General features: G+C 32.7%; 1 protein-coding gene across 6 annotated transcripts; it reads right to left on the reverse strand.

Moving 5' to 3' along the window:
- Nucleotides 1-2,517: 2,517 nt before the first annotated feature.
- Nucleotides 2,518-9,728, reverse strand: LOC140830502 (CDP-diacylglycerol--serine O-phosphatidyltransferase 1-like). Of its 6 annotated transcripts, none has more exons than XM_073193850.1 (14): nucleotides 9,327-9,728; nucleotides 8,444-8,490; nucleotides 8,065-8,251; nucleotides 7,725-7,790; nucleotides 7,481-7,540; nucleotides 6,431-6,539; nucleotides 5,917-5,971; nucleotides 5,684-5,763; nucleotides 5,460-5,576; nucleotides 5,265-5,349; nucleotides 3,952-4,043; nucleotides 3,402-3,655; nucleotides 3,197-3,285; nucleotides 2,518-3,076 (listed from the first exon to the last, which is right to left on the reverse strand). In XM_073193850.1, exons 3-14 carry the CDS (start codon nucleotides 8,226-8,228, stop codon nucleotides 2,949-2,951), a joined length of 1,299 nt encoding a protein of 432 aa, XP_073049951.1. In that variant the 5' UTR covers nucleotides 8,229-8,251; nucleotides 8,444-8,490; nucleotides 9,327-9,728; the 3' UTR covers nucleotides 2,518-2,948. The 6 variants fall into 6 exon arrangements, with proteins under 6 accessions (XP_073049951.1, XP_073049953.1, XP_073049952.1 ...); XM_073193852.1 differs by having other exon boundaries at nucleotides 9,323-9,728; XM_073193851.1 differs by having other exon boundaries at nucleotides 9,319-9,728.
- Nucleotides 9,729-27,821: the final 18,093 nt, after the last annotated feature.

Below are 27,821 nucleotides of genomic sequence, written 5' to 3' on the forward strand. Positions count from 1 at the left end.
CTTCAGTGGTTGATAAAGTAACAATTGATTTTTCTTCGAAGTCCATGGAACGGCTGTTGAATCTAAGAGAAAAGCATATCATGAATTTTTTTTCATCATCTCGATCTCCTGCATAATCACTATCACAAAAAACCATCAAATCCGATTGTTCTCCTCTCTACATAAGTATCGTAAAATCATCTTTGTTCTTAAAGAATACATAATATTCGGCCTTGTTGCTGTCAAATACATTAAGCTTCCAAAAATTGCTTGTAAAGTGTGTTGTCAATCTTTTTTCCCTCACAATATTTGGTTAGCTTCAAATCACACTATACGATAGTACTTGTAGAATTACATTTCTCCATCTTAAATCTGCACAAAACTTTTTGTACATACTTCTTTGGGAAATAAAAATCCCATAAGTAGATTGAACTACTTCAATACTGCATCTTGTCAAGATCCGAAATATCAAACTTAACCATCATGGACTCCTTCAAATATCAAACATGACAATATCATTATCCATAAATATAAGATCATAAACATACAACCAAACAATGAGCATTTTTCCTTAATCTTCGAATTTTGTATAAAGTGTTTACTCATATGGACATTTTTGAAAACTCATATTTAAAAAATAAGCCTCAATTTGAATATACCATGCCCATGAGACCTGTTTTAGCCCATACAAAGTTTTCTTCAATTTATATACTTTATACTCATTTACATGCTTAATATAACCGGGATGTTGATCGATATGTGTGTGTGCTTCCAAGTCTCCATGTAAGAATGCCGATTTCACATCCAATTAGAAGATAGCCAATGAATATTGCGTTACTAAGGCAATCACCAATATGATCATATCACGCCTTGCAGCTGGAGCAAACACTCTTTATAGTCGAATCCAAATTCGTGTTTGTAACTTTTTGCTACCAATTGTGCCTTGAATTTGTTAACTTGTCCATTTTCTTTCAACTTCTCTATTGTAAATCCACTTTACACCTATTGTTTTTTGACCTTTTGGAAGCTTGGTCAGTTTCCAAGTTTTATTTTTCTCGATGAATGCGATTTCAGCATCCATTGCCTTTCACTATTTTAATTCTTTGACAACATCTTCGAAAGCTACTGGGTTACAATATGAAAATAGAGTAAAATGAACAAATGACTCTTCAATTGGTTAATACAAGTTACCTCATAATTTTCCATCTATGTCAGTCTTCTTCAAACTCTGAGATCTTTGTTCATATTTGTTTCATTAACTGAAATGCGTTAATTGATTGTTGATTGTTGTTTGTTCTCTACAGATTGTGCATTCTACAAATGATGGTGCATTTCTTCTCTATTTTTTCCATCAAAATCAGCTTGAATTTGTTGTCTAATAGTATTTTAACCATCAAAAGACTATTGAATATCGTGAATATTTTTAGTATTGGGATAACTGACTCTGTCGATTCTCGTGTTAGTATCTATTTGGTTCAACTTTGAACACAAGTCTATTTTCGCGCATATATTTTACTTTACCAACTTGTATATCAACCGAGTTGAGATAATGATCATGTTTTGTTAGTCCAAACCAATCATATCGAAATTTTACCAGGTGTTCAATGACCCCCTCTAAATACTTAATAGATCCTAACAACATATGAGATTGAGTACATGTTGATAGTCATAGACTGAAAAATAAAAGCTAGAGAATTTCATTGTTCATTGATGTGATTGTAATTATTAAATAACAAAATGTCCTTTAGTTATTGCATGTTGTTGAATTAGTTCAATATAAATCGATATAATATATTGATAAAATAATGAATTCTTTCAAAAACATTGTTTAAGAATTAAAATTCAATTATTATAAAAATTAAATGATATGTATATTAAGCGAGATTCTAGCCATTGTTTATTTATTATCTTAATTTAAATTATTTATATTGTGTTTGTTTCATCTTTTTATTTTAATTTCAATTTAATTTATTAATTTATTTAACTTTTTGTTATAGTTAATTTCAATTTAATTTATTAATTTATTCAACTTTTTGTTATAGTTAAGTAAAGAATTGTTCTTGAGATAAATATGTAATATATCAACTTCTATCAGGCTATATCTGTACTTGTTATTAAAATTTGACATTTACATTTGTAATGATATTTTGTTTAAAGATATTCCATTGTTATAAGTAAAGATGGATCGGCTAGATTAGACAAAAAATCATTATTTTTGAATATAATTTGTTAGAAGTTCTAGAGATGCATAAAATATACAATCAGCATTTCATTTACAACCAAAAAGGTACACAATTGATACTAAATATAATGAGAAAATATTTCTATTCACTAGGAACAAATAACAAACAAAATTATATAATAAAAAGTAAATTATTTAAAATAAACACACAAAAACAAGCAACCTTATTATGTGTGATTAATAAAAATTTTTAAAAAAAAATCATTTTTATTTATTATATTAACTAATTTTATCTCAAATAAAATCGTTTTCATGTGCAACATACATATACTTTTTTTTAGTAATAATAAAACATAAAAGTCACAATATCATGTTCTAAAATTAGAAAAAATATAGTGTAGACAAAATTTCAATTCATCAAATTACCAGGAAGAAAGAGAAAACAAGATGACTCCTTGCAAACCATGCTCCAATACATTATTTGACTAAAAGGGAAAAAAGGACACTTTTGTGGAGGTGTGCTAATGTAAAAAAGAACTGATTTTTTTTTTTTTTTTGAATTCCTAAACTAAGGGGTGGGGGATCGAACCCATGCCATTTGCATGGGGAATACAAATGAGAACCATTGGGCCACTGCCCAGGTCTCAAAAAAAGAACTGATTTCACTACATAAAAAAATGGTGAGATCTAACCTAAAAAGAGAGCTTTACAATCAATAACGTAATGTTGTTTATACACAAGGTTAATTTACTCTAAAAAAAACCAAGAAATTTGGCAAAAATGGAACTTATCGTCTCTTTCTCCTCATAAATTGATGCAGTTTCCATGACCAAACACCTAATGATACCACGAGTCCAACTCCGATAGACGTCCAGAATACGAATAACCACCAGGGCATTGGATTTGGGAATTGTCCTTCAAGACGTGTGTACGTAAGTTAAAATCTTTGTGTAGTGATAATTAACAAAATATTCTTGTAATATATCAAAATTTTAAGATAATTTATTTTAAAAGAAAGAACATGAAAAAACTCACTATGTCCAAACTTGATGCAGATCAGAAGTTCAACAATGCAGATTGCAAGTGACAGCCAACAAAAGGTTCCCACTTTTTTCATCGGTTTCCTGGGAAAAAAAAGAGAGAATTTATTGAGTGGAAGTTGAAAAATCAAATGAATATCAAATTTTAAAATCTCAATACATCTTTATCAGTCAAAAGGTGAGATATAGTAGGGAAATACCTGTCTTGAAGATATGAATTGTACTCACGAATAGCTGGTATTGCAATAAGCCACCACAAAACCAAGCGGTATACAATGAGGGGATTTCGTGGCGGAATCCAAAGACAAAACTTGAGAAAGAATGTGTTGAGTTCAACAGTCAAGAAACCAACACATAGGCTAAGAACTTGAACGAACCGCAGTGGACCAAGAAGAGGGTGCCATTCATCTTTATCCCATCGGGCTGGTGTAAATTGACCCAATGTTCTTTTGACCTGAAAATTGGGAGGAAAATAGAAGAAACGAGTGAAAAGTAATATATGTGATTCATTCCAAAAGCAGAAGTGAAATTGCTCCATTTCCTTCAATTAGAAGTGACAAATTCAACTAATTTTTAAAATATCGTCAAACACAGATATTCTCATGTGACGACAATGGTTTCCATGGATGCGAAGATCCAATCGTTTGAACTAATAACTACATCTGGGGCAACTTTCAATCAAGCATACAGCACTACATCGAAGAAGATGAAACAATTTTTCATGAGAAAGTGCAAGTAGATCCAAAGTACTTTGCCCATGATGTTTGGCTGGCGGCTTATACCAACCCACTCGTAGGTTTTACCATCGAAGTACCGAACAGTACGCATACCAGCCCAAATACCTGTATAGCAAAGTAGAAACGTGTTACGATCCTACCCAATAAAAAACGTACGTTCAGCAAACAAAAATCAATCTGCAATGAGAGAAAAGGACAGTAGGGCTTTAGGAAAATGCTGGAGAAGTTGGGAAAAGTTCTGAAGTTTGGATGAATCTTCCAAGAAAAACAATGACACCTAACTTATAACTCTATAACGTCTGTATATTTGATCCTAAAATTTTCTTTTTGCACCAATACTCTCTCATTGTGATTGTCATAGGTTGATCTTTGTGTCCAATCACTTTGACGATTCCTTGTACCACATCTTATACTTTCTAGGATTTGACACGTGAAAGTAGTAAAAACATGTTAGCACTATTACAAGTTTCTTATTGAAACTAAATAACTTAAGAATTGCACCATCATGCGCACTAATGGTAAATTGGAGACAGAAGTCAAAAGGTGATAAAAATTGCAAGATGTTGGGAGGATGGTAAAGTAATTATTACATCGATGGAACGTCATTTATTTATAGAGGAAAGAATGGAGTTAAATGTCACATTTAGCTGGGGAACTTAACAAAAGTTTCCTCCATCTTCCTTGTTTTCATCTATAAAAATTGGGCATACATTTATGAACGAAACATCAAGTATCATCTTTTAACCAATGTATCGAGTTAATTAGGCATTGAGACTAATTTAAATATAGTGATAATTCAAGACAGCCACCAACTTTACTTAATTGCTTCTCTCCATGCATAAATTTTTTGTTTTTCCTCGAGGGAGTTGTGACTATGCCCCTTTTCCTACTCAGAAATATGCAAAGGCACTAAGTGTCGACCTGAAGCTAATGTGACACAACTATTCCAGGCAGAGGAATAAATTTTAGCCTTGGCAACAAGGTGAATGTTGAGGTTATTGCAATTAGAAAATGATAGCTATATGAAAGATGGATAAACTGCAACATGTTTGTCTAATAACAATGACAAACTTTACACGGTCACATAGTTACCGATGTTTTTGGCAAAGGGATGGCGATCTCTCGAACATGCAAACTTTCAATCACACAGCAACTTGAATAATAAAAAGAAAACAGGAAAAATGACACTAGTTTGCTCAGCATATAATGGCTGTCGAAGGTAATGGGCTCGAGGTTATGATTAAACAAGCCAAGGATTCATGCATTGCCAAGTAAACTCTTCGCAGACATAAACCATAACCAGAAAGACAGCCAAGAACTTCATACCAAACCAATTGCAGATTAATACGTCAAGAATAATGCTGTCCCACCAGCACTCATTGAAATTTGGTAGCATGTGACGAAAGGTAAGCTGGAAAAGAGAATATTAAAATCAGCTTAATGAAGAAATGCCATCTAGTTTTGCATTTGCTAGAAACTAAGGAGAGAAGAAAAAGTAGCATGCCAATAATAAAATATGACCTCCATGAACTCAAATCCAATTGAAAGTAACCATAAAAGAGGCTGATTACGGATCATTATGGCTTTCCCCCACCATCCAAGAACATGAGCCGGAACAAACTCATCAAACAGTGTGTCCTAGAAACAAGTAACAATATGTAGGTCTTTAGCTGCCGGACATTTATTTACAACAACAAACAAAAAAATACAATTTCGAGGTTTGAGTAAATACAGAGATAACATACATAAACATTCTTAAACCTGCTTGTTGGATTTTCCGGTAAATAAATACGGCAATCAGCACTGTAAGATCTTTCTGGAAGTTCTACATCACAGAAAGTGCATATAAAATAAACAATTATTAACAATCAAGTGCAACAAGACTAATAATGATGACTGGCATGCAATGCTACCATCATATCAGAAAGTAGACATCCATTGGTAAAAGGAGAACAAAAGGAAGTTCCAAATCCCTTACCGACACCAAGATCGGGATGTAGGTACTTCATAAATTGTCGAGCATCGTCACGCTTCTGGTAACAAGAAACATAACAGGTGTCTGAATATACTTCATACAACTCTGAAACATTAGCATATGCACATCGAGCACAATGCCATCAAGACATAACTCATAATTTATACAGAACCCAGAATCAGTATGCACAATATACTACCATGTTCTGGAAACATGACAAAGCAGATGATAGTGTTTTAATCCAACTCTACCTTGAAATGTATATTCAGGTCAATTTGAGTATCGGTATAAAACATGAAAAATGACCACAACTAACAGAAAACCAGACATCATTTTGGCTTGCAACTGGCCAAACTCAACATGCTCAATATCAATATACTTTCAGAATACAACTTCAATAGCACTAGAGTCCCAAATAAAATCCTTAACATTGAAAAGCACTCAACTACGCAAGTGAAATAATTTAGAAAGGCCAAAAGGTAAAGTCGAGACTGCCGTCTAAACTCTAAAGACTAACCTGGAAAAGCAAAAATGTCAATGCAACGAGGTAAATGACAGCCATTCCATGAACGAGCCGCCAAATTGCAGGATGGGGACGAATAAGTACCCTGCAGCAAAGATATGACCTGACTTAGCAAATAAACTAAAAGTTAGTCTTTACTATATAAATGAACAGGTAAACAATGATTCTGCTTGTCAAAAGAAGAAAGGAGCATCAGTGCCTGCATCTCATGATGGTGTTCCATGGATTATTTCATATCATTTAACTGTCACTTTGGTGTGTTAGTGTTAAAAGACTTACGACAAGCCAATTCACTTTGGTAAACAACTTTATATATGCTAGCCCCCTCTAATTTAAATGGACTTCTAACCTCATTCAAAATAATTTCAATTTAAAAATTATATACATAAATACATATATAAAAGATTTTGAAAATGGATTCAAAAGTTGAAATGCCTTGCAGCAAATAAAGCAGTGGAGTGGAGACCATCCATGGGTCCTCAAATTGTGATGCTGAAAATATTAATAGTGTTCATGTTCTCAAGTTCCAACTTTAATGATGACAAATATATTTTTATAGAAGAGGAACACATAAGTGCAAATTTTGTTTCAATTTTATAGCTAGTCTACAGTAAAGCATAAAAGCATTTCCCCAGTCACTCACTCGCATTAGGAACCTTGCCACTGAATGAATCTATTGAACCTAATCCAGTCTGTGTGATGGCCCATGGAAGCAATCCTCACTCAACCTTAAAATTGATGAGAAAAAAAACTAACGCAACGCAAAGATATTCCCGCCTAAGGCCAAAACTAGTGCTTTTATATCTCAAGTCCACCTTTAATCAGTCGATAATTCTCAAAGACCATCAATAAGGAGATCTGTCCATATTCGGATGAGAAAGTGAAGAAAAAATAATTACATATCCTTTCAATTGCATGACAAGTATGCAAACATATGCAGCAAATTATAACAAACGCATACGCATCCAAATATTTTAATACCAGGCTTCAAGGTCAAACAGATATAAGATAGGGATAGACAAAGAAGGTTTGATATGAACTTACGTCGAAGGAGCTTGTAACAAACAATAAGCAAGGAACACTGCAACCATTGCCCATAAGCCCCTACAAAAGATATTAGTTAACAGTTGCGACATCTTAAATCACAAATCACAAAAATAACAAAGAACAGAGGCAACGAAAAAAGAAAAACTAATTAATGTACATATTTATACGCAAACATACACACTATGTGTGTGTGTAGAAGCATATTAATAGATACAAAATTAGAAAAATGCTACTAGAAAACCTTTTCACGGAGGTAACAAGATCTCTTTCTACACTGTTTTCAGGATCGAGCGCTCCACTAGCCCACCTGCAAACAGAATTAAAATCAAGAAAATAAAATCGTGGTGGTATTTTTTACAGTTATCTTCAAATTTTTTAAGACGCTCTCGACTTTGTATATAGATTTTTATCAAGATATATGAAGATGAGTGGAAATATAGAAACAGGTTCAGCCAATCAACTTAGATTGTCATAAATATAATATAAAGCTTTTAATCAATCCAGACCCATCCATCAGTTTCTCAGGCCAACACTAAGGAGTTACAAAAACAAAATACACTACCTAAAAACCATCTACTTACACAAGAAAGCATGCACCAATTAGTAACAATGTGATGGTCCGAGGCTTGTATGCCCAAGCAGTCCATGGATCGAGTTCATCATCCATGCTTGATGTACTCAAATCGCCGTTTTGATAACCAACAAGATCTCTCCGTCTAGCTCTCCGATGACCATTAGGTTCCATATGATAGAATATTAGACCTCGTCCTTCACAAAGAAAAAGGGAAAAAAATATAAGTAAAGAGGTGCCAGAACAAGAGAAATGATGCTAACATATCAAATAGAAAAGGGAAATATTAGAATAACATTTGCAAACCCTGTTTGGCATCCTATCATCAGAAAATCCACATTAACAAAATGACTCTAAAAGTCTAACCAACTTAGCTCAAATATTCATACCTTCAGAAAATTTGAACTCGAATGCTGACACAAGGCAAAGTAAGTCCCTGTAAATTCAGAGAGTAACGATTAGATACTAAGCAGAGGAAAACTAAATGGTTTCGGCAAAATCCATGACCAAACGACGTAAAAACCAATTAAACGGGTATAAGATTTCTAAGTTCCAAACAGTTGCAATCAATCATTGATGATAATGATAATAATAATGATAACGATAACTATGAGACCCAACATTCAATAATTTCCAAAATGCAACTCAAAACTCTTCCAAGCCTCGATATAAAAAATTTGTGCTAGCTGACACTCATTAGCCCCCGTATTCAATAACAGTAAAAAAACAGCCAATAAACAGTACATTCTTTAAATTAACTAACTTTTCACCACGAAGATTTTAAAAAAAAAGAAAAAGATACCGAGGTCACCATCAACACCTAAATTGCACAAAACCCAGAAAGGATTGGGACAAGTCTTTCACTGCATGCAACAAAAAGCTGGAAAAACACCCCAAAAAATTCAAAAGAAGAACTGTTCCCAGAATCCAAATGTCTTCTCCTTTCCCCCATCGGAAAAAAGGTTCGAATTCAGAATCAGAAAAACATGAAAAAATTACGACCAATGCATGCGAATAATCATGTACCAAAAGAATCAACAGAGGAAAAAGAACGAGTAAGACACATGTCCCTGCACATACTCGGGGAAAAACACAGAGAGAGAGAAAGACAGAGCTAACAATAAACACACGCATCAATAGAAACAGAAAACATTTTCTTTCCAATGCTAATGATAAATATATGATCATCACAAATAAATGATTTAGTGGGAGAATAAACACACTGAAAAAAAGCCAAACTGCAGCAAGACATATAATTTCTTACTCACTCACGTAGGCAAAACAGCAGACACTAGCGATCCCCCCCAACCACCCGATTGGATGGCTAAACAATCTCAGCCTTCAGATCAAGGATCGAAGACAGAAGGAGAGATGGTCACCGAGATTCGTAAGAAGAAGACGACGAAGCCAAAAAAGGAGAAAATTCCAGAAATAGATTAACCTGTCTCCTCACCGTTGAGTAAAAACAGATAAAAAAAACAAGGCAAAATTTTGGCAGGGAATGATGATATGGTCAAAGAGAGGGAGTGATTCGATATATATTCGACACACGGAATACGAAGTGGCCACCATTGCAGGGAAGAGCTGGCGGCTAAAAGGCAGTGATATAGGCATAATCGTACGGCTCGGTCACAGAAAATTATTACTGAGGGAAAATTTTAGTCGACACCCCCTGCCCCTCTTTTGTGCAGGACCTGACTAAATGATAATTAGCCACATAAAATAAGATGTCAAATATTTGTGAGATAGTTTCACGGGTCGTATTTGTGAAACGAATATCTTATTTGGGTTATCCATGAATAATTATTATTTTTTATGCTAAGGGTATGTTTGGTAGGAGTGATAAACAAAGGATAGATTGTTAAACTAATGTTTGTCTCATTTTTTATGGGTCTAATTAATCAAGAAGCACATGATAAAAAAAACTTATTTGAGTGAAAAGACATCCCATTGTTTTGAGAAGATTTAGAATCCAATTTCTAAAATATAACATAAATTATCATTTTACCCACATGATTTTGAAAACATTGTTACAAATATCATTTTATATACCAAATTGCCATCAATGTTAGTTTATGGTATTTTTGTCTCCACAACAAAAAATGTAAAATTTATCATTCTCATTAAAATCTTACCAAACAAAACATTCTTCATCACTACACATTATATATCCTTACTTAAGTTTTTCATCAATCCAATCAGTTATCCTATCCTACACACCAAACATAGCCTAAGAGTATTATTTTTTATTGTGAATATGGGTAGGGTTGACCCGTCTCACAGATTAGGATCCGTGAGACGGTCTCAAATGAGACTCACTCAAATAAGATTTAAAATAGGAGTATATCTATTGTGAGATGATTTCACGAATTTTTATCTATGAAACGGGTCAATCTTACCGATATTCATAATCAAAAGTAATACTCTAAGCATAAAAAGTAATAATTTTTCATGGATGAACTAAATAAGAGAGCTGTCTCACAAAATACGACTCGTGATATCGTCTCACACAAATGTTTGCCTTGTAATAATTGCTCAAAATATCTCTACTTTTTTTAAAATTGAACAACTTAGGTTTATTGAATTAAAGTTTATAAATGTTCAAAAAAAAATTTGAAATTATTGAATGTTGAAAATAAGAGTTGTAAATATTGAAAATTAGTGTGTGATGATGAATATAATGATGTATTTATTTTTGGATTATTTCCAAAGAAATTCTATAAATAGGTCTCTTAATTTGTGAAGAAGAACAAAATTGAGTAGACAAAATGTTATAAAGTGTGTAGTTTAATATGTTTTGTGAGTTGAGATTTTTAATTTTTACCGTAAATTTTTACATTTAACATATTATCAGCACGATACTCGAAAGATCTCCATATTTTTCCAAGATCCAAAACACAAGAAAAATGTAACAATATTCAAAAATAAGAATATTTATTTTACTGTTTATTTATTTTTATTGTCATGTTTATTTTACTCAAAGGATCTCCATAATTTTATCCTTACTTTTTATTGTCATATTAATAGATTTATAACTTAACTGATAAAATCATTATTATTTTTCTAGTACCGTCATGTCAAATTTGGGAAAACTCAAATTTGTTGCGCTCGACATTACGGGAAAAAATTATATGTCATGGACTCTCGATGTAGAAATGCATCTTGAATCATTGGGGCTAAGTAAGACCGTTAAAGAAAATGATATCTCATCATCACAAGAAAAAGCAAAAGCTATAATATTTTTGCGTAGACATCTTGATAAATGATTAAAATGTGAATATCTCATTGAAAAAATCACATGGCTTTATAGAAAGGATTAAAATAAAAATTTGAACATATAAGGGAATTTATACTTCCGACCGCCCTTATAAATGAAATATGTTAAGATCCAAGGTTTTAAGAAAGTTAGGTATTACAATTCAGCGATGTATCAAACAATCTCGCAATTAAAATTTTGTGGACATGAGGTTACAGAATCGAAAATGCTTGAAAAACCATTTTTCATTTTTCACGCATCAAATATAACTCTACAACAACAATATAGAGTGCGTGAATTTGCGAGATATTCTGAACTTATAGCATGTCTTCTTATGACGGAAAAGAACAATGAGCTGCTAATGAGAAATCATCAGTCCAGACCCACTTGATCAACAGTATTTTCAGAAGTAAATGTTGTAAGTAAAAATTAATTTAAACCTAGAAACCAAAATCAAAGACAATATTTTGGTCAAGGTCGTTGTAGTGACCCGTTCCAGAATCACCTACTAATCAAAAACTAAGCATGCAATTAACCTAATTAACAATAATCAGAGATAACAGCGGAAAATACCAACAAATGATAGTTATACAACCCAATCGAAATAGAATAGTACTGAAAACTAAACCAACCAGATACTCACTGTCCTCCTCCTGCTCCTCCTGAGCTATCCAACCTGAGGCCTGCCCCGTGGGAATGGGGTGTCCAAGAATAAACAAAACCGAGGACGTGAGCGATAAGAACGCCCAGTACAAAAGTATGAGTATACAAACCTATATGAAATGCACATGCTATGATCATGATACCGGGGTAGTCAAGAAACAGGAGTCACAAAAGGATCTCAACAATGCTCAGTCTAGAGGCGCCAAGTGGATAGTGCCGCGCGGTCCAACCTCTGGGTCACTGCATCCACTACAAGACAGACGTGGACCTAAAATGTCCCGGACCACCGAAGCCCTCCCGACCCGTCGGCCACTGTGTACTCTCGGTGTCCATGCGTCCACAAGACAGGGCTGAGCGGCCCCAAGATATAGCTTATCTCGAAAGAGATACAGCTCAACAGTAAAGGCTATCTCGAAGGAGATACGGCTCAACATGATATGCAATATGCATCATAACTCGTGACATAATAGCATGCATCATATGACATATAACAATGCAGCAAATACTCATGCAACACATATATGAATGTATACTCAACCAGGATATCTCGGATAGTACTTTCGTACCTCTATCACAGCAAGCCTAGCCTTACGCAACACCGCTAATCAGGTCTAGCACAAGCCTACGCATCAAAAGCATACTCAATCAATACTACCATGCTCGACTAGCAAAACCAGTACTCCCTAGTACTACCAAAGGTTTAGGGTTTACCTTCGTCCGTCGACAGCCCTTTGATGTCGATTGCCTCGTAACTCAGGCGCCGCTACGCTACTACTCCTGGCAGCTCTTGGCTATCGCTCGACCAACAACTAACCCTAGAAACCTTCCAAACTCTCCAAAATGAGAGAAAACTCAAGAAATTGGCAAGTCAAAAATGAGAAATCCGAGCACTATTTATAGACCATGTTCGGATCCTCCGAACAACACTTCGGAACGTCCGAACTCTACGTGTCCATTGGCTCTTGACAGCTCATGATCGGATCCTCCGATCATACACTTCGGACCGTCCGAACATGCACGTGTCCAGCTGCTCTTGACACCTCATGATCGGATCCACCGAACCCACTGCGGACCTTCCGAACTCTTCGGTGCTTCCGAACCATCTTCAGTCCGTCCGATCATGACTCGGTCAAAATTACACATTAAACCTTCTTAATCACCATTACTCCGTTAATTACCCAATTTGGAATTCGGGCTACTACATTCTCCCCCCCTTAAAAAGATTTCGTCCTCGAAATCTAGGCAAGAGAATAAAACACCATTGTAATACACTGCAAATATTCTTCATTACAACTGTATACAATTACATCCCAGGCTGATCCTGGTTCAGCGCAAAAACCTGACCTTGGGCACGAGGTCGAAGATTCGAACTACCCACTGCCTGACCCTGTCTCCTCTGCTGAACAGTCGTCTGGGATCCAGAACCAGATCCTGCTCCACCTCGCAACTGAGGACAATTCTTCTTAATATGCCCCATCTCTCCGCACTGATAACAAGCTCCTGTGGCTACTCGGCATTGCTCCGATGGATGGTTCTTCCCACAATGCACACAAGCATCCTTCTTCTCACCAAAGCGAACATCACCGCTAGACCTTGATCCAGATCCAGAAGAAGAAGAACCTGACTTCTTGAAAGACTGAGGTCGAGGGCTCAAAGTATGCGAAGGTCTAGAAGAAAAAATAGCCCTACCACGCTGGAGACTGATCTCTGCCTGACGACACCGGTTCACTAACCCATCATAAGAAGTAGGATTATCACAGACAGTGACTCGATCAAAGATCTCCTGATTAATGCCCTGGAGGAAATGATCATACTTGGCCTCAGAACTGCCACTGATATGAGGAGCGAAGGGTAACAACTCAAAGAATTTCTGCTGATACTCATCAACAGACATACTCCCCTGCTTAAGGTTCAGGAGCTCAATCGTCTTGGCCTGGCGAAGGGCTGGAGGAAAGTACAGCTGCATGAACGCTGCACGGAAATCGGCCCACGTCGCTCTACCCTGCGACTGAACTATCGGCGCAGAAGTCGATCGCCACCACCTGCGAGCACGGCCCTCGAGAAGAAAACTAAGGGTCTCTATCTTCTGCTCCTCGGTGCACTGGAATGCACGGAAACAACTCTCCATGCGCTCTATCCAATCCTCAGCATCATCAGGAGTCTCTCCATCAACTAGAGGCTTAGGCCCCATCTGCATGAAACGATGCATATCGAAACGCCTAGGACCATTCCGTCGATGACGATGGTTACGATGACGTCTTTGATCGTCCTGGTCACTCCATCGACCTACACTCCCCTGACTACTCCCGTCACCAAAGTGGTCAGCCATTGCTACAACAATAGAATGGGGAAACTAGTAAATTGGTCAACGGAAATCCCAAAACAGAATCTATATCCCAAAATCGCATGCATGCTCTGATACCATAAATGTAGTGACCCGTTCCAGAATCACCTACTAATCAAAAACTAAGCATGCAATTAACCTAATTAACAATAATCAGAGATAACAGCGGAAAATACCAACAAATGATAGTTATACAACCCAATCGAAATAGAATAGTACTGAAAACTAAACCAACCAGATACTCACTGTCCTCCTCCTGCTCCTCCTGAGCTATCCAACCTGAGGCCTGCCCCGTGGGAATGGGGTGTCCAAGAATAAACAAAACCGAGGACGTGAGCGATAAGAACGCCCAGTACAAAAGTATGAGTATACAAACCTATATGAAATGCACATGCTATGATCATGATACCGGGGTAGTCAAGAAACAGGAGTCACAAAAGGATCTCAACAATGCTCAGTCTAGAGGCGCCAAGTGGATAGTGCCGCGCGGTCCAACCTCTGGGTCACTGCATCCACTACAAGACAGACGTGGACCTAAAATGTCCCGGACCACCGAAGCCCTCCCGACCCGTCGGCCACTGTGTACTCTCGGTGTCCATGCGTCCACAAGACAGGGCTGAGCGGCCCCAAGATATAGCTTATCTCGAAAGAGATACAGCTCAACAGTAAAGGCTATCTCGAAGGAGATACGGCTCAACATGATATGCAATATGCATCATAACTCGTGACATAATAGCATGCATCATATGACATATAACAATGCAGCAAATACTCATGCAACACATATATGAATGTATACTCAACCAGGATATCTCGGATAGTACTTTCGTACCTCTATCACAGCAAGCCTAGCCTTACGCAACACCGCTAATCAGGTCTAGCACAAGCCTACGCATCAAAAGCATACTCAATCAATACTACCATGCTCGACTAGCAAAACCAGTACTCCCTAGTACTACCAAAGGTTTAGGGTTTACCTTCGTCCGTCGACAGCCCTTTGATGTCGATTGCCTCGTAACTCAGGCGCCGCTACGCTACTACTCCTGGCAGCTCTTGGCTATCGCTCGACCAACAACTAACCCTAGAAACCTTCCAAACTCTCCAAAATGAGAGAAAACTCAAGAAATTGGCAAGTCAAAAATGAGAAATCCGAGCACTATTTATAGGCCATGTTCGGATCCTCCGAACAACACTTCGGAACGTCCGAACTCTACGTGTCCATTGGCTCTTGACAGCTCATGATCGGATCCTCCGATCATACACTTCGGACCGTCCGAACATGCACGTGTCCAGCTGCTCTTGACACCTCATGATCGGATCCACCGAACCCACTGCGGACCTTCCGAACTCTTCGGTGCTTCCGAACCATCTTCAGTCCGTCCGATCATGACTCGGTCAAAATTACACATTAAACCTTCTTAATCACCATTACTCCGTTAATTACCCAATTTGGAATTCGGGCTACTACAGTCGTGGTCTTGGACGTGGACGTGGACGTGGAAGTTGTCGTGGTCACGGTCGTGGTTTTGAAAACAATTGAGATAATTAATTTTATAACTCATCTCAAAAGGATATCACGAATCACCCACTAAAAAAGCATCATGAGAACATGAGTGTTAATGAAAATCACTCAAAACAATTTGAAAGTTCTTGTTTTAGATGCGGCACTCCAGGACATTGGTCTCGTATTTGTCGAGCCCCCGAGTACCTTTGTAAGCTGTATAAAGAATCGATAAAGGGGAAAGAAAAATAGACTAACTTCATTGAACACAATGAACATTTGAGTGATTCAACTCATTTTGATGTTGCAGATTTTCTGAATGATTTATCTGAAAATAATCATATATTGGTGGAATAAAAATATAAAATATTTTATGTGCTCATATGCTAATATTTTATTGTATAATTACGATATGTGTTTTATTACATATATATTGTCAGTAATTTTTTCCATTACATATTTTTTTTGAATTTCAAATATGAAAAATGTTGTTAACAAAGCTAAATAAGGAAATAATTTCATGGAAGTTTTCATACCTGATAGTGGTACAACACACACTATTCTCCGAGATAAAAGAAAATTCTTGGAACAAAAAAAAAAAACAATGGCGAATACGATATCCGGTCCTATAGAATTGATAAAAGGTTGTGGTAAAGTACATTTTTTGGGGAAATTTAGGCACATAATACTCAACAACATCATATTTAAAAAACTAACACTCACTTTTGAAATATCTATTCTACCCTTATTTTAAATATTTTCAAATCCTTTTTTTTTCTTTTAACCCTAAAATAATGTTTTATTCCCTCTATTCTTCTCATCATTCTCACAACAATTCTTTTTTTCTTCATCTTTCATTAATTGATCTTCTCCTCAATTTTTATTCTTCCTCTACATTAAGCAAGAGAATATTGTAGTAATTTGTTTTCCTAAAAAAAATTTCAATTTTTCTCAACATTGTCAAAAATTTCAATTACTACCATCAATGGAAATAGCTGCCCATTCTCTAGATTCAGATAACCATGTATAAGTTTCTTGTTCATCATTCTTCCACTCTCCACTAGAATTTATCAAAATATGGATGATCGTCATTCCTATACAAAATAAGCAATAAAGATGTCATAAAAATTAAATGATTTAACATATAATCGGATGATATAACATATCAAAGTGGGCGACTGAAAACAGAATTAAGCGACTGAACCCATAATATTTGGGCGACCGAACAACTAAGAATGAAATATATGAAAAATTATATTTACAATATATACGTTGTAATAAAAACCAGTAAATGGATAAAAAAAATTTGAGATGTCATTAGAACTTAAACCTGATTTAAAATCTTTGACAATGTTGAGAAAAATTGAAATTTTTTTTAGGAAAACAAATTACTACAATATTCTCTTGCTTAATGTAGAGGAAGAAAAAAAATGAGGAGAAGATCAATTAATGAAGGATGAAGAAAAAAAGAATTGTTGTGAGAATGAAGAGAAGAATAGAGGGAATAAAACATTATTTTAGGGTTAAAAGAAAAAAAAAAGGATTTGAAAATATTTAAAATAAGGGTAGAATAGATATTTCAAAAGTGAGTGTTAGTTTTTTAAATATGATGTTGTTGAGTGTTATGTGCCTAAATTTCCCTTTTTTGTTACCTAATAGTATAAAATTTCTAATAAATGATGCTTTGTATTCACTATAATCAAAAAGAAATTTGTTGAGTTTTAATGAAATATATTCTCAATGGTATGATATTCAAACAATAAATAAAAGAAATGAGAAATATATGTATCTTACCATATATAAATCATGAAAAAAATATGTATTTGAAAAACTATCAACACTCCCTATTGGATTGCATTTTACACATATAAGTCTAATTGAATCAAATATGGTAGGGATAATTCTTCAATGCTGATTAATTGACATGAACGATCAAGATATCCTGGTTCAGCAACGATGCGAAGAATTATAGAAAATACACATGATCATCCGCTGAAAGAACATAATATCTTTCAAAATAATAAGTTTCAATGCAAAGCATGTTCTCTTGGAAAACTTATTATAAGACATTCACCAGCTAAAATTCAAACTGAATCACTCATGTTTCTTGAACGTATTCAGGGTGATATCTGTGGGACAATTCATCCATCATGTGGGCCATCTAGGTATTTTATGGTATTGATCGATGTCTCCAGCAGATGGTCACATGTATGTTTATTATCAACTTAGAATGTGGCATTTGCAAGATTACTTTCTTAAATAATAAAATTACATAATCAATTTTCCGATCATACAATCAACTTGATAATGCTGGTGAATTTGCTTCCCAAACTTTCAATGATTATTGTATATCAATGGGAATCACTATCAAGCATCATGGTGTTCATGTACATACACAAAATAGATTAACTGAATCATTGATTAACGTCTACAATTAATTGCTAGACCAATGATTGTGAAAACAAAACTCTATATTTCTATATGGTGACATACAATTTTACATGATGTTACATTAATTCGCATCAGACAAAGTGCATATCATAAATATTCCCCATTGCAGCTTGTCTTTGGTAAAGAATCAGACATTTCTCATCTGAGAATTTTTTGATGTATGATATATGTGCCCCTATTGCACCGCCTCAACAAACAAAAATGATACCTCAAAGAAATATCGAAATTTATATCGGTTATGATAACTCATCAATCATTCGATATCTTGAGCCTCAGACAGACTACGTGTTTACAGCATGTTTTGCTGATTGTCATTTCAATGAGAAAATCTTCTCAATGTTAAGGGGAGAAAAGAAACATATCCAAAAAGAAATTACATGGTATACATCATCATTGTTATATTTGGATCCAATAACTAAACAACATGAAAAAGATGTACAACAAATTGTGCACTTGCAAAGAATATCAAATCAAATACCAGATGCATTTGTAGACACAAAAGTGGTAACTATCATATATACATGATGTAAATGCCCATGCTCGAATTGAAATTCCAAAAAAAAAAAAACAAATTGAAGACACTCATGATGTCATATAACGATTGAAGTGTGGAAGGTCAATCGGTTCCAAGGATAAAAATCCTCGAAAAAGAAAAAGCATAGAGAAACACGATGATCACAAAATAGAGAATGATATTCCGACAGAAATATATGATGATGAAAATGTTCCATCAGAACTATAAACTGATGATAATCGTGAAATATCTATCAAATACTAAAAAAATATGGAACCAAAAAGATACAAAAGAAATTGATGAGATATTTTCTTACAATATGCATTTGACATCATAAATGACAATGAAGATTAAAATCCAAATTTTTTGATGAATGTAAAAATCGTCAGGACTTGATAAAATGGAAAGATGTCATCTAGGTTGAATTGGATTCGTTAAATAAATATAACGTTTTTGGGCCTATAGTCATTACACCTGAAGGTGTAAAACCTGTTGGGTACAAATAGATTTTAATTCGAAAAGCGAAATGAGAAAAATGAAATTGTAAGATATAATTAAGAAACGTAGTATCCTGTTATGGATGCAATTACGTTTCAGTATTTGATTAGTTTGACGATATCTAAAAATTTATAAATGCGTCTTATCAATGTTGTCACATTTTACTTATACAGATCACTCGATAATAATATATATACACATACATACATACATAAATCCCTTAAGGATTTAAGATGTCTGAAACACAAAATTCAAAATCCAGATAATGTTATTTTGTGAAATTGCAAAGGTCATTATATGAGTTAAAGCAATCAGTCGAATGTGGTATAATCGGCTAAGTGAACATTTAATGAAAGAGAAATATATGTAAACAATTCAATATGTCCTTGTATTTTCATTAAAAAACAACATCTGGATGAGTTATTGTTGCTGTATATGTTTATAGTTTAAACATCATTGGAACGAATAAGGAAATTCAAGAATTGTGTCATACTTGAAGGAAGAATTTGAAATGAAGGCCCTTGGAAAAATAAAGTATTGTCTGGGTTTGCAAATTGAACAAAAATAATGTGGAATATTTGTTCACCATTCAAATTATACAGAAAAGGTCCTTAAACGTTTTAATATGGATAAATCAAATCCTTTAAGTACTCCAATAGTTGTTAGATCATTAAACATAGAAAAAATCCATTATGTCCATTTGAAGATAATGAAGTTATTATTGGTCTAGAAACACCATATCTAAGTGTTATTGGTGCCCTTATGTATCTTGCAAATTGACAAGACCTGATATATATTTTGTTGTAAATTTATTGACAAGATTTAACTCATATCCAACAAAAAGACACTGGACCGGAATTAAGCATATATTCTATTATCTGCGAGGAATGACATATTTGAGACTTTTGTATTCAAAAGATACCAATCAAAGCATAATTGGTTATGCTGATACTTGATATTTATCCGATCCATACAAGGCACGTTCCCAAAACGGATATGTATTTACTCATGGAAGCACGTCAATTTCTTGGCGTTCACAGAAACAAACATTTTTAACAACTTCATCAAATCACGCCGAGATTATTGCACTACATGAAGCAAGACGTGAATGTGTGTGGTTAAAATCAATGACCGAACATATCCAAATCTCATGTGGATTACCATTCGACAAGAAGCATGTGATACTATATGAAGATAATGTTGCATGTGTTACTCAAATGAAAGTGGGATACATAAAAAGCGATATAACTAAACATATTCCACTTAAATTCTTCGCATTCACCCTTGAGAAGAATAAATATATTGATATTCGATATATTCAATCAATTAAAAACTCATCAAATCTCTTCACAAAGGCATTTCTTACGACAATATTCATAAAGCATATATATAACACATTTGGATGCGCAATCTACGAAATTTGTGAAGAATCGTTCGTACTAACATGAGAGAGAGTTTACGTGACTATACTCTTTTTTCATTACTATAATTTTTATCCCAATGTGTTTTTCCTAGTAAGGTTTATAACGAGTCAGTATAAAAACATGTAATGAAGACAATCATTTTATCATGATCATCATTACAAGGGGGTATTGAAAATAAATAGTTGAAATTATTGAATGTTGAAAATAAGAGTTGTAAATATGGAAAATTGGTGTGTGATAATGAATGTGATGATGTATTTATTTTTGGATTATTTCCAAAATAATTCTATAAATAGGTCTATCAATTTGTGAAGAAGAACACAATTGAGTAGATAAAATTTTATAAAGTGTGTAGTTTAATATATTTTGTGAGTTTGAGTTTTTTACTTTTTACTGTAAATTGTATTTTTAACAATAAATACTTATTTTTAACTCAAACTAGAAATATATGAATACATCATCAATTGAAAATTGGTGTGTGATGATGAATGTAATGATGTATTTAACAATAAATACCTATTCTTAACTCAAGATTGTCTATTTATGAATTTAAATATTTCGTGTGCTTTATGTGTGTGTGTGTGTGTGTGTGTGTGTGCACGTTCACGCCCAAAACTCCAAGAATTGGAATGCACACATGATAGAGGAAGACCTGCAACAGTATATTCTCAAGTTCCAATCTTTCTTTTGTTGCAAGTATTTGTGTATTATGCTTCGATTTCCTTGTGTTGTGTGAGTTTTGAGAGCCAACTAATAAAATTAATTTTGGAAATAGTTATGTTATTACAATATATATTTACTACATCGAAATCGATATCGAGTTTTTTTTTTCAGAAATTGATATAAAAAATATAGCGATTAATATACCGATCTAATTTGGAAACATTATTGTGTCATGAGTATATTTTTGTAATATATATAATGTGACGAAATAGCTAGGGAAAAAAATTTCTACAGCATTTCTCTTTGTAACATTTCTAATGGATTAGTTGTAACTTCTTTTACTTTTGAGTATGTTTTTTGTTAGATGATCTTACGAATATTTATATGTGAGACGAGCCAACCCTATCGATATTGACAATAATAAGTAATACTCTTAACATAAAAAACAATATTTTCATGGATGATCCAATTAAAAGATCTGTCTCACAAAATACGACTCATGAGACCGTCTCAGACAAGTTTTTGTCTTTAATTTTTCATAATAAGTAGATATGGTAAGTTTCTAGTTGTGACACAACAATATTTGAATAGATTTCTTCTTATGAATTAGAAGGCAAGAAAGGGGAAAGAAAAGAAAGCTAAAAGACACATGAACATGTTCGAATCTAAAATGAAAGTGTATTAAGATAACGAGAGAATAAAAAGAATAGTAGGTCTTTTGTGAAATAAATAATACTTTTGGCATAAAAATAGTACTTTTTCATAGATGGTTTAAATAAAATATATGTATCACAAAATCGATTCATGAGACGGTCTTATAATTTTTTTTTGCTTAAAAACAAATAGTTTGAAAAAGTTGCGTCAAATGTCTTCATTAATGATTGAGAATCTACCAAAAGTCTTCAATTAAAATTCGATGTTGAACCCTTTTAGTTGAAAATTTTGCATATTATGAACAATTAAAGATACCATGATTGTAATTGATTAGTTCATTCCCTTTGAACTGCTTAAGACATATCACTTCAATTTTTGGGATTCAATGCTATATATAGTGTACGTATATATCGAGAGTATGTGTAGGACCGAGCGCTTGCCGCTTTACCAAAAGCTATAGCTGGTGGTAATGGTGTAACTCAAATATTTTAAACTGTACTGCAGTTCAAGCACAACAGTTCGATTGCTCTACCAAGTAGGGATAATTATTGCACCCAACAATCTCCTTCCCAATAATTGCACTCCTTGCAATCAATGAGAATCGAACCCGTAACTTTGGATCTGATACCAATTGTAGCTGCTTTACCAAAAGTTATAGCTGGTGGTAATGGTGCAACTCAAATATTTTAAAGCGTACATCAGCTCAATCATCAGATCGCTCTACCAACCAAGAATAAGCATGTATAGAGATATACACTAAATCAATCGATATTATAAACGAAGAAAGAGTATTTTAGAACTTAAAATCTCCAATATTAATTAACATTATCAATAAAATTTTGTTCCATATCTTTAACTTAACCGTCGAAATAAGAAGTCTTCGTATCTTAACGTGCATTTCTTGCATGCAATTCTTTATTAGCTACCATCCATGTTTTTTCCATGCGAATCCCTCGCAACTAAAAGAATTTAGATCAACCTTTATGACATTGTTCCCAGAATAGATCCAAGTTTTTCTCACACACATACTAAGTTCTCAGCAAATAATTTTACAAAGTAAAAACATGACTTAAACACTTTTATAAATCCTACAAAAAATTATGTCTAATTTAAGTTCAAGTGAACAAAGAAGGAATCCATGAGTACAGGCAGTTGCTCTTAGTATATTGTTCAAATATTTTTTAAAAAATGTTATCAAACAAAGATATGATAACAAGGCTATGTTTCTAAAAAAATGGCAAGAAAATTTTAAAATATTATATTCCTAAAAAAAATAAAAAGGTTGTAACTTTCAACCATTAAAGTAATTGGGCCCGAAAATATTAATTAAATTATTAATGCCATGTGAAAAGTAATATAAAATTAAAGCGATATCATCATAGAGATTCCGCATGGCGTGAGACAATTTATTCTCAAATAATCGATATCATATTTATTAGCCATGATGACTGACCCCTTTTGCCATTTTTATTAAATCCTTCTGAATATACTCAACTTTATTCTTTAGCCAAAACAATAATAATCAAAGTTCATTTATCAACTTTTGTACCACGAGACAATAAATGAGAATATACACATATTTTCTTTTAGTGTAAATTCATTCCAAAAAATAAGGCTAAATTTAAATTTCATTCCGAAAAATGGTGGCTAAATTTCATTACTGTTCACTTTATTTTAGAATTTATTGATTAATAGATGGAAAAAATAAATAAACAAACAAAGAGAGCTATATTAATTATTATTATTATTTACATTATTCATGGATGTTAATTTACTCAAGTTAAAAAAAAAATGTCACAGAAACTCCTATGAAATTGTTTCGTAAGTCAATTTTGTGAAACATGTCTCATATACGACCCGAATCATGAAAAAAAATTTACAATCTGAAAATGATTAGGTCGACCCGTATCATGGATATATATCCACCAATCCGTTTCACAGAAGACCTACTCAAAAATTGGAGAACTATAAAATTTTGAATAAAAATGTAAAGCTCATTTTTCTTCGCTTTATTTTAAATGCATTAAAATTAATTAATAAAAAAATTCAACTCGTCTTAGAGATATATCTACTTGATATCGTCTTACAGAAAACCTACTAAAAAATTGGAGAACTATAAAATTATGAACGAGATACAGTTTTTTATTTAAAAAAAATTAGTGTGTAAATTTCATGCCAATAAGTGGGTAGAGTAGATGCTACCTGTGGGAGCAGTGCCCTCACAGGATCTCAGCCATTGATTTTACATGGTGATTAAATCTGGGCCTTTGATCACTTCATGGGATGTATGTGTGTTTAAATCTGGACCTTTGATCACCTCATGGGGGCAGTGCCTCACAAGGTAGGGTGAAATAAACCCAATAAGTGGTTTCAATTTATTTTAGATTTCATTAACAGCTAAGAAAAAAAACATATATTTATTGTTGTTATCATTTTGAATTTCACTAAAGACATAAGTTCTTTTAAAAAAATGAAGTGCAAATTTCATCACTAAAAATTTATGCATTATTATATATGATTTGTTATGCATATTAACATTGATAAATTCACTAAAAATTCATTAATTTATATTTAATTCTCGCTACCACATAATTCTCATTTCGCCTCGGACTTTATGTGTTTGTTTGCTTGAATTTATTGTTCCTCGTTTAGCCAAGACTCATAACATATCAAACATGAAAATGAATATTAATTTAAAAAGATGATTATATTTATATATTGTAACAAATGTGTTTACCCCTAAAGATACTGATAAAAATAACTTAAAAACAATATGTTGATGAACATATTGTTAGGATCCAAAAACACAATTCAAATATCAATTTTGAAACTTAATTTCAATTATTACCAAAATATCTCAACAACAAACAATTTATGGATAAGATAGTAACATCACAATTTTAAAATAACAGACAAAAAACATATATTTATTATTGTTATCATTTTGAATTTTATTAAAAATATAAGTTTTTTAAGAAAATGATTATTACTATTATTTTAAATTCATTAAATATATATTTTAAAAAAATGGATTGCAAATGTCATTTCAAAAAAATGAAAAATAAATTAAAATTTCATTCAAAAAAATGGTAACTTTCATTCTAAAATATGATAGCTAAATTTCAATTTTTTTTCAATTTTTAATTTATTGTAGAAGTTATTAATAGCTAAGGGAAAAAAACAAAAAAAAAAAAAACATAGAATTTTGCATTCTATAAAATGGTAGCTAAGCTAGGGGGGAAAACATAGAATTAAAAATGGTAACTAAATTTTTAATTCTAAAAAATGGCAGTTAAATTTCAATTTTTTCAATTTATTGTAGAAGTCATTAATAGACATGGAAAATAACAAAAAAATATAGATGCAAATTCACAACCCAAACTCATATGTATACCAAATTTTATTTTCTTCAATTTAATTTAGATTTCATTAATTAATAGATAAAAATTAAACAAGCAAAGTGACATGTATTAACGAATATTATTTAATGATGATAAAGAAATATATATATATATATATATATATATATATATATATATATATATATATATAATTCAAACTTATATAATTATAGGCAAAAAATTATGTTAGACGGTTTCAAGTGTCGTATTTTGTGAGACAGATATCTTATTTGGGTTATTCATGAAAAAGTATTACTTTTTATTGTGAATATTGGTAGGGTTGGTCCGTATCACAGATAAAAATTCGTGAGATCGTCTCACAAAAAACCTAATAATAATAATAATAATAATAATAATAATAATAATATAATTTAAATATGTTTTTTTAACTCAAAACCAATCAAATTTCATTAGCAATTTGAATATATTTAATCACATATAGATGATTATCAATTTATTGATTAATAGGTTCAAACTTTAAAGTCGATCCAATTGTAATATGTGGCACAAACTTTATAAAAATTGCAAGTTGTGGCTTCGACATTAAATGTGGCCACATCCCCACAATAAACAATGTCAAGACAAATTTGTGTCGTGGTGTTGGATTAAGTCAACCGATCGATCTGTTTTTTAATTAAGAATACACATGTTGTAGATTACATCCAAATGACTTTTGAAATAAAATCATTATATTAGTAATCAAACATTTACAAAAGTTATAGTTAATAATGATATTATAACTCAAAATTTTTAAATCGTGCAACGATATAAATATCATGCACCAATAGTTCTACTAACGAAAAAATTCATTAGTCGCTAACAATAACAAGAAACCTTTGATAAATATTTTTGATAAGTTTCTATCTATATAATGATCTCCCTGTATGATTTTTCTTTAAGAAAAAAAACTTGTGTGAGACGGATATCTTATTTGGGTTATCCATGAAAAATTATTACTTTTTATGCTAAGAGTATTACTTTTTATTGTGAATATACCGTCTCACAAGATACCTATTCTTTTCTTAAACACCGGGGCATCCACGTGACATTATGTACTTATCTATATATAATTTGATTTCTATGTAAATAAAGTAATATCATAATGATAAAAAAAAAAATAAAGAAAAATTATATGACAATTTGAAATTATTTTATTTCAATGAGCATTGTATCGTAATCAGGGGCGGAGCCAGGATTCAAAATTACTTGGGGCTGGCTCCGTCCCATATGGAATTTAATACAATAAATAATTAAATAAAAATTTAAAATAAAAAAATTGTAAACATTGACTTCATGAAAACATAGAACAAGTGTATTTAATATTTAATACTTTCAAAAACATGGAGCTAAAATACTACTGAAGTTGTGCTCTTCGATTCTTTTTAGAATAAAACTCATTAATTATTAAATCGTTATCAATTTTTTCAACCAAATCTCGTTCGATGTCGATGGTTTTCCTTTTCTTCATTCTTGAGTTTCTTTTCTAATTGGCGCCGTCTACAACATAAAATTTCACTTTAGTTTAACTTATTATGGCTAACTGAATCAAATCAACATTACCAACACTAAATAATTGTTACTTTAATCCAATAAACCTCGTACAATTATAATTATTCCAAAACAATTGCGAAGTTAACATTTGACAATCTTAAGGCATAATATATTTAAATATAAAATTTTTACAGCCTTATAAGTTCGAAAATCATATTTACATAATTCTGAATTTTTCAAAAATTCCTACAAAATTCCATAAATACGCATTGATATTTTCTATAGCATCTAAACATCCAAATAATAAATAATCAACATTAAAAATCGACAATCCCCAATATAAAATTTGGAAATTCAAAATAATGCTCAAATAAATTCCAAAAAATTATAATACCATCAATCGGCTCAAATATAGTACTTACAATCAACAATTTAATATATATCAATTATCAGAATTCAAAAAAACCAAAATACCCAAATTTCGAAACACTAAAATCTGAAATTACCTTTAAAATTCGAAATCTAACTAAGAACAACAAGAACGAACTGTAGAAAGTCTAACAGTAAGATTTACTCATGATTTTCGGTAAAAACGAAGACCGATTGACGACGGTTGATTTCAAGACGACAAAGAAACTTCAAACTTTTGGTATTAAAAGAAAGCTTATGCCGTAGATTTTCCGAATCTACAATCGATTTTGAAAAATGACGATGATGAAATTACGACCATTTGAAATAATGAAAATTGTGAAAGTTTGAGAGAAAATAATAGAGATGAGGTATGAGACAAGTGAAAAAAAAAATAAGTTTTGGGGCTAATCAATAAATTTTTTAAAATAAACAATATTTAATTTTATTTTTTAAAAATTAGGTGGGGCTGGAGCCCAACCCAGCCCCTAATATACCT

Source organism: Primulina eburnea, chromosome 4, assembly GCF_022965805.1.
Source record: "Primulina eburnea isolate SZY01 chromosome 4, ASM2296580v1, whole genome shotgun sequence".
Lineage (NCBI taxonomy): Eukaryota > Viridiplantae > Streptophyta > Magnoliopsida > Lamiales > Gesneriaceae > Primulina > Primulina eburnea.

Bases quoted from the DNA above. Each gene is read 5' to 3' on its own strand.
- LOC140830502 (XM_073193848.1), bottom strand. The intron at 7,541-7,724 runs GTTTTCTAGTAG...TATCTTTTGTAG, and splicing joins CTTGTTACCTCCGTGAAAAG to GGGCTTATGGGCAATGGTTG. The intron at 5,764-5,916 runs GTAAGGGATTTG...TCTGTGATGTAG, and splicing joins ACATCCCGATCTTGGTGTCG to AACTTCCAGAAAGATCTTAC.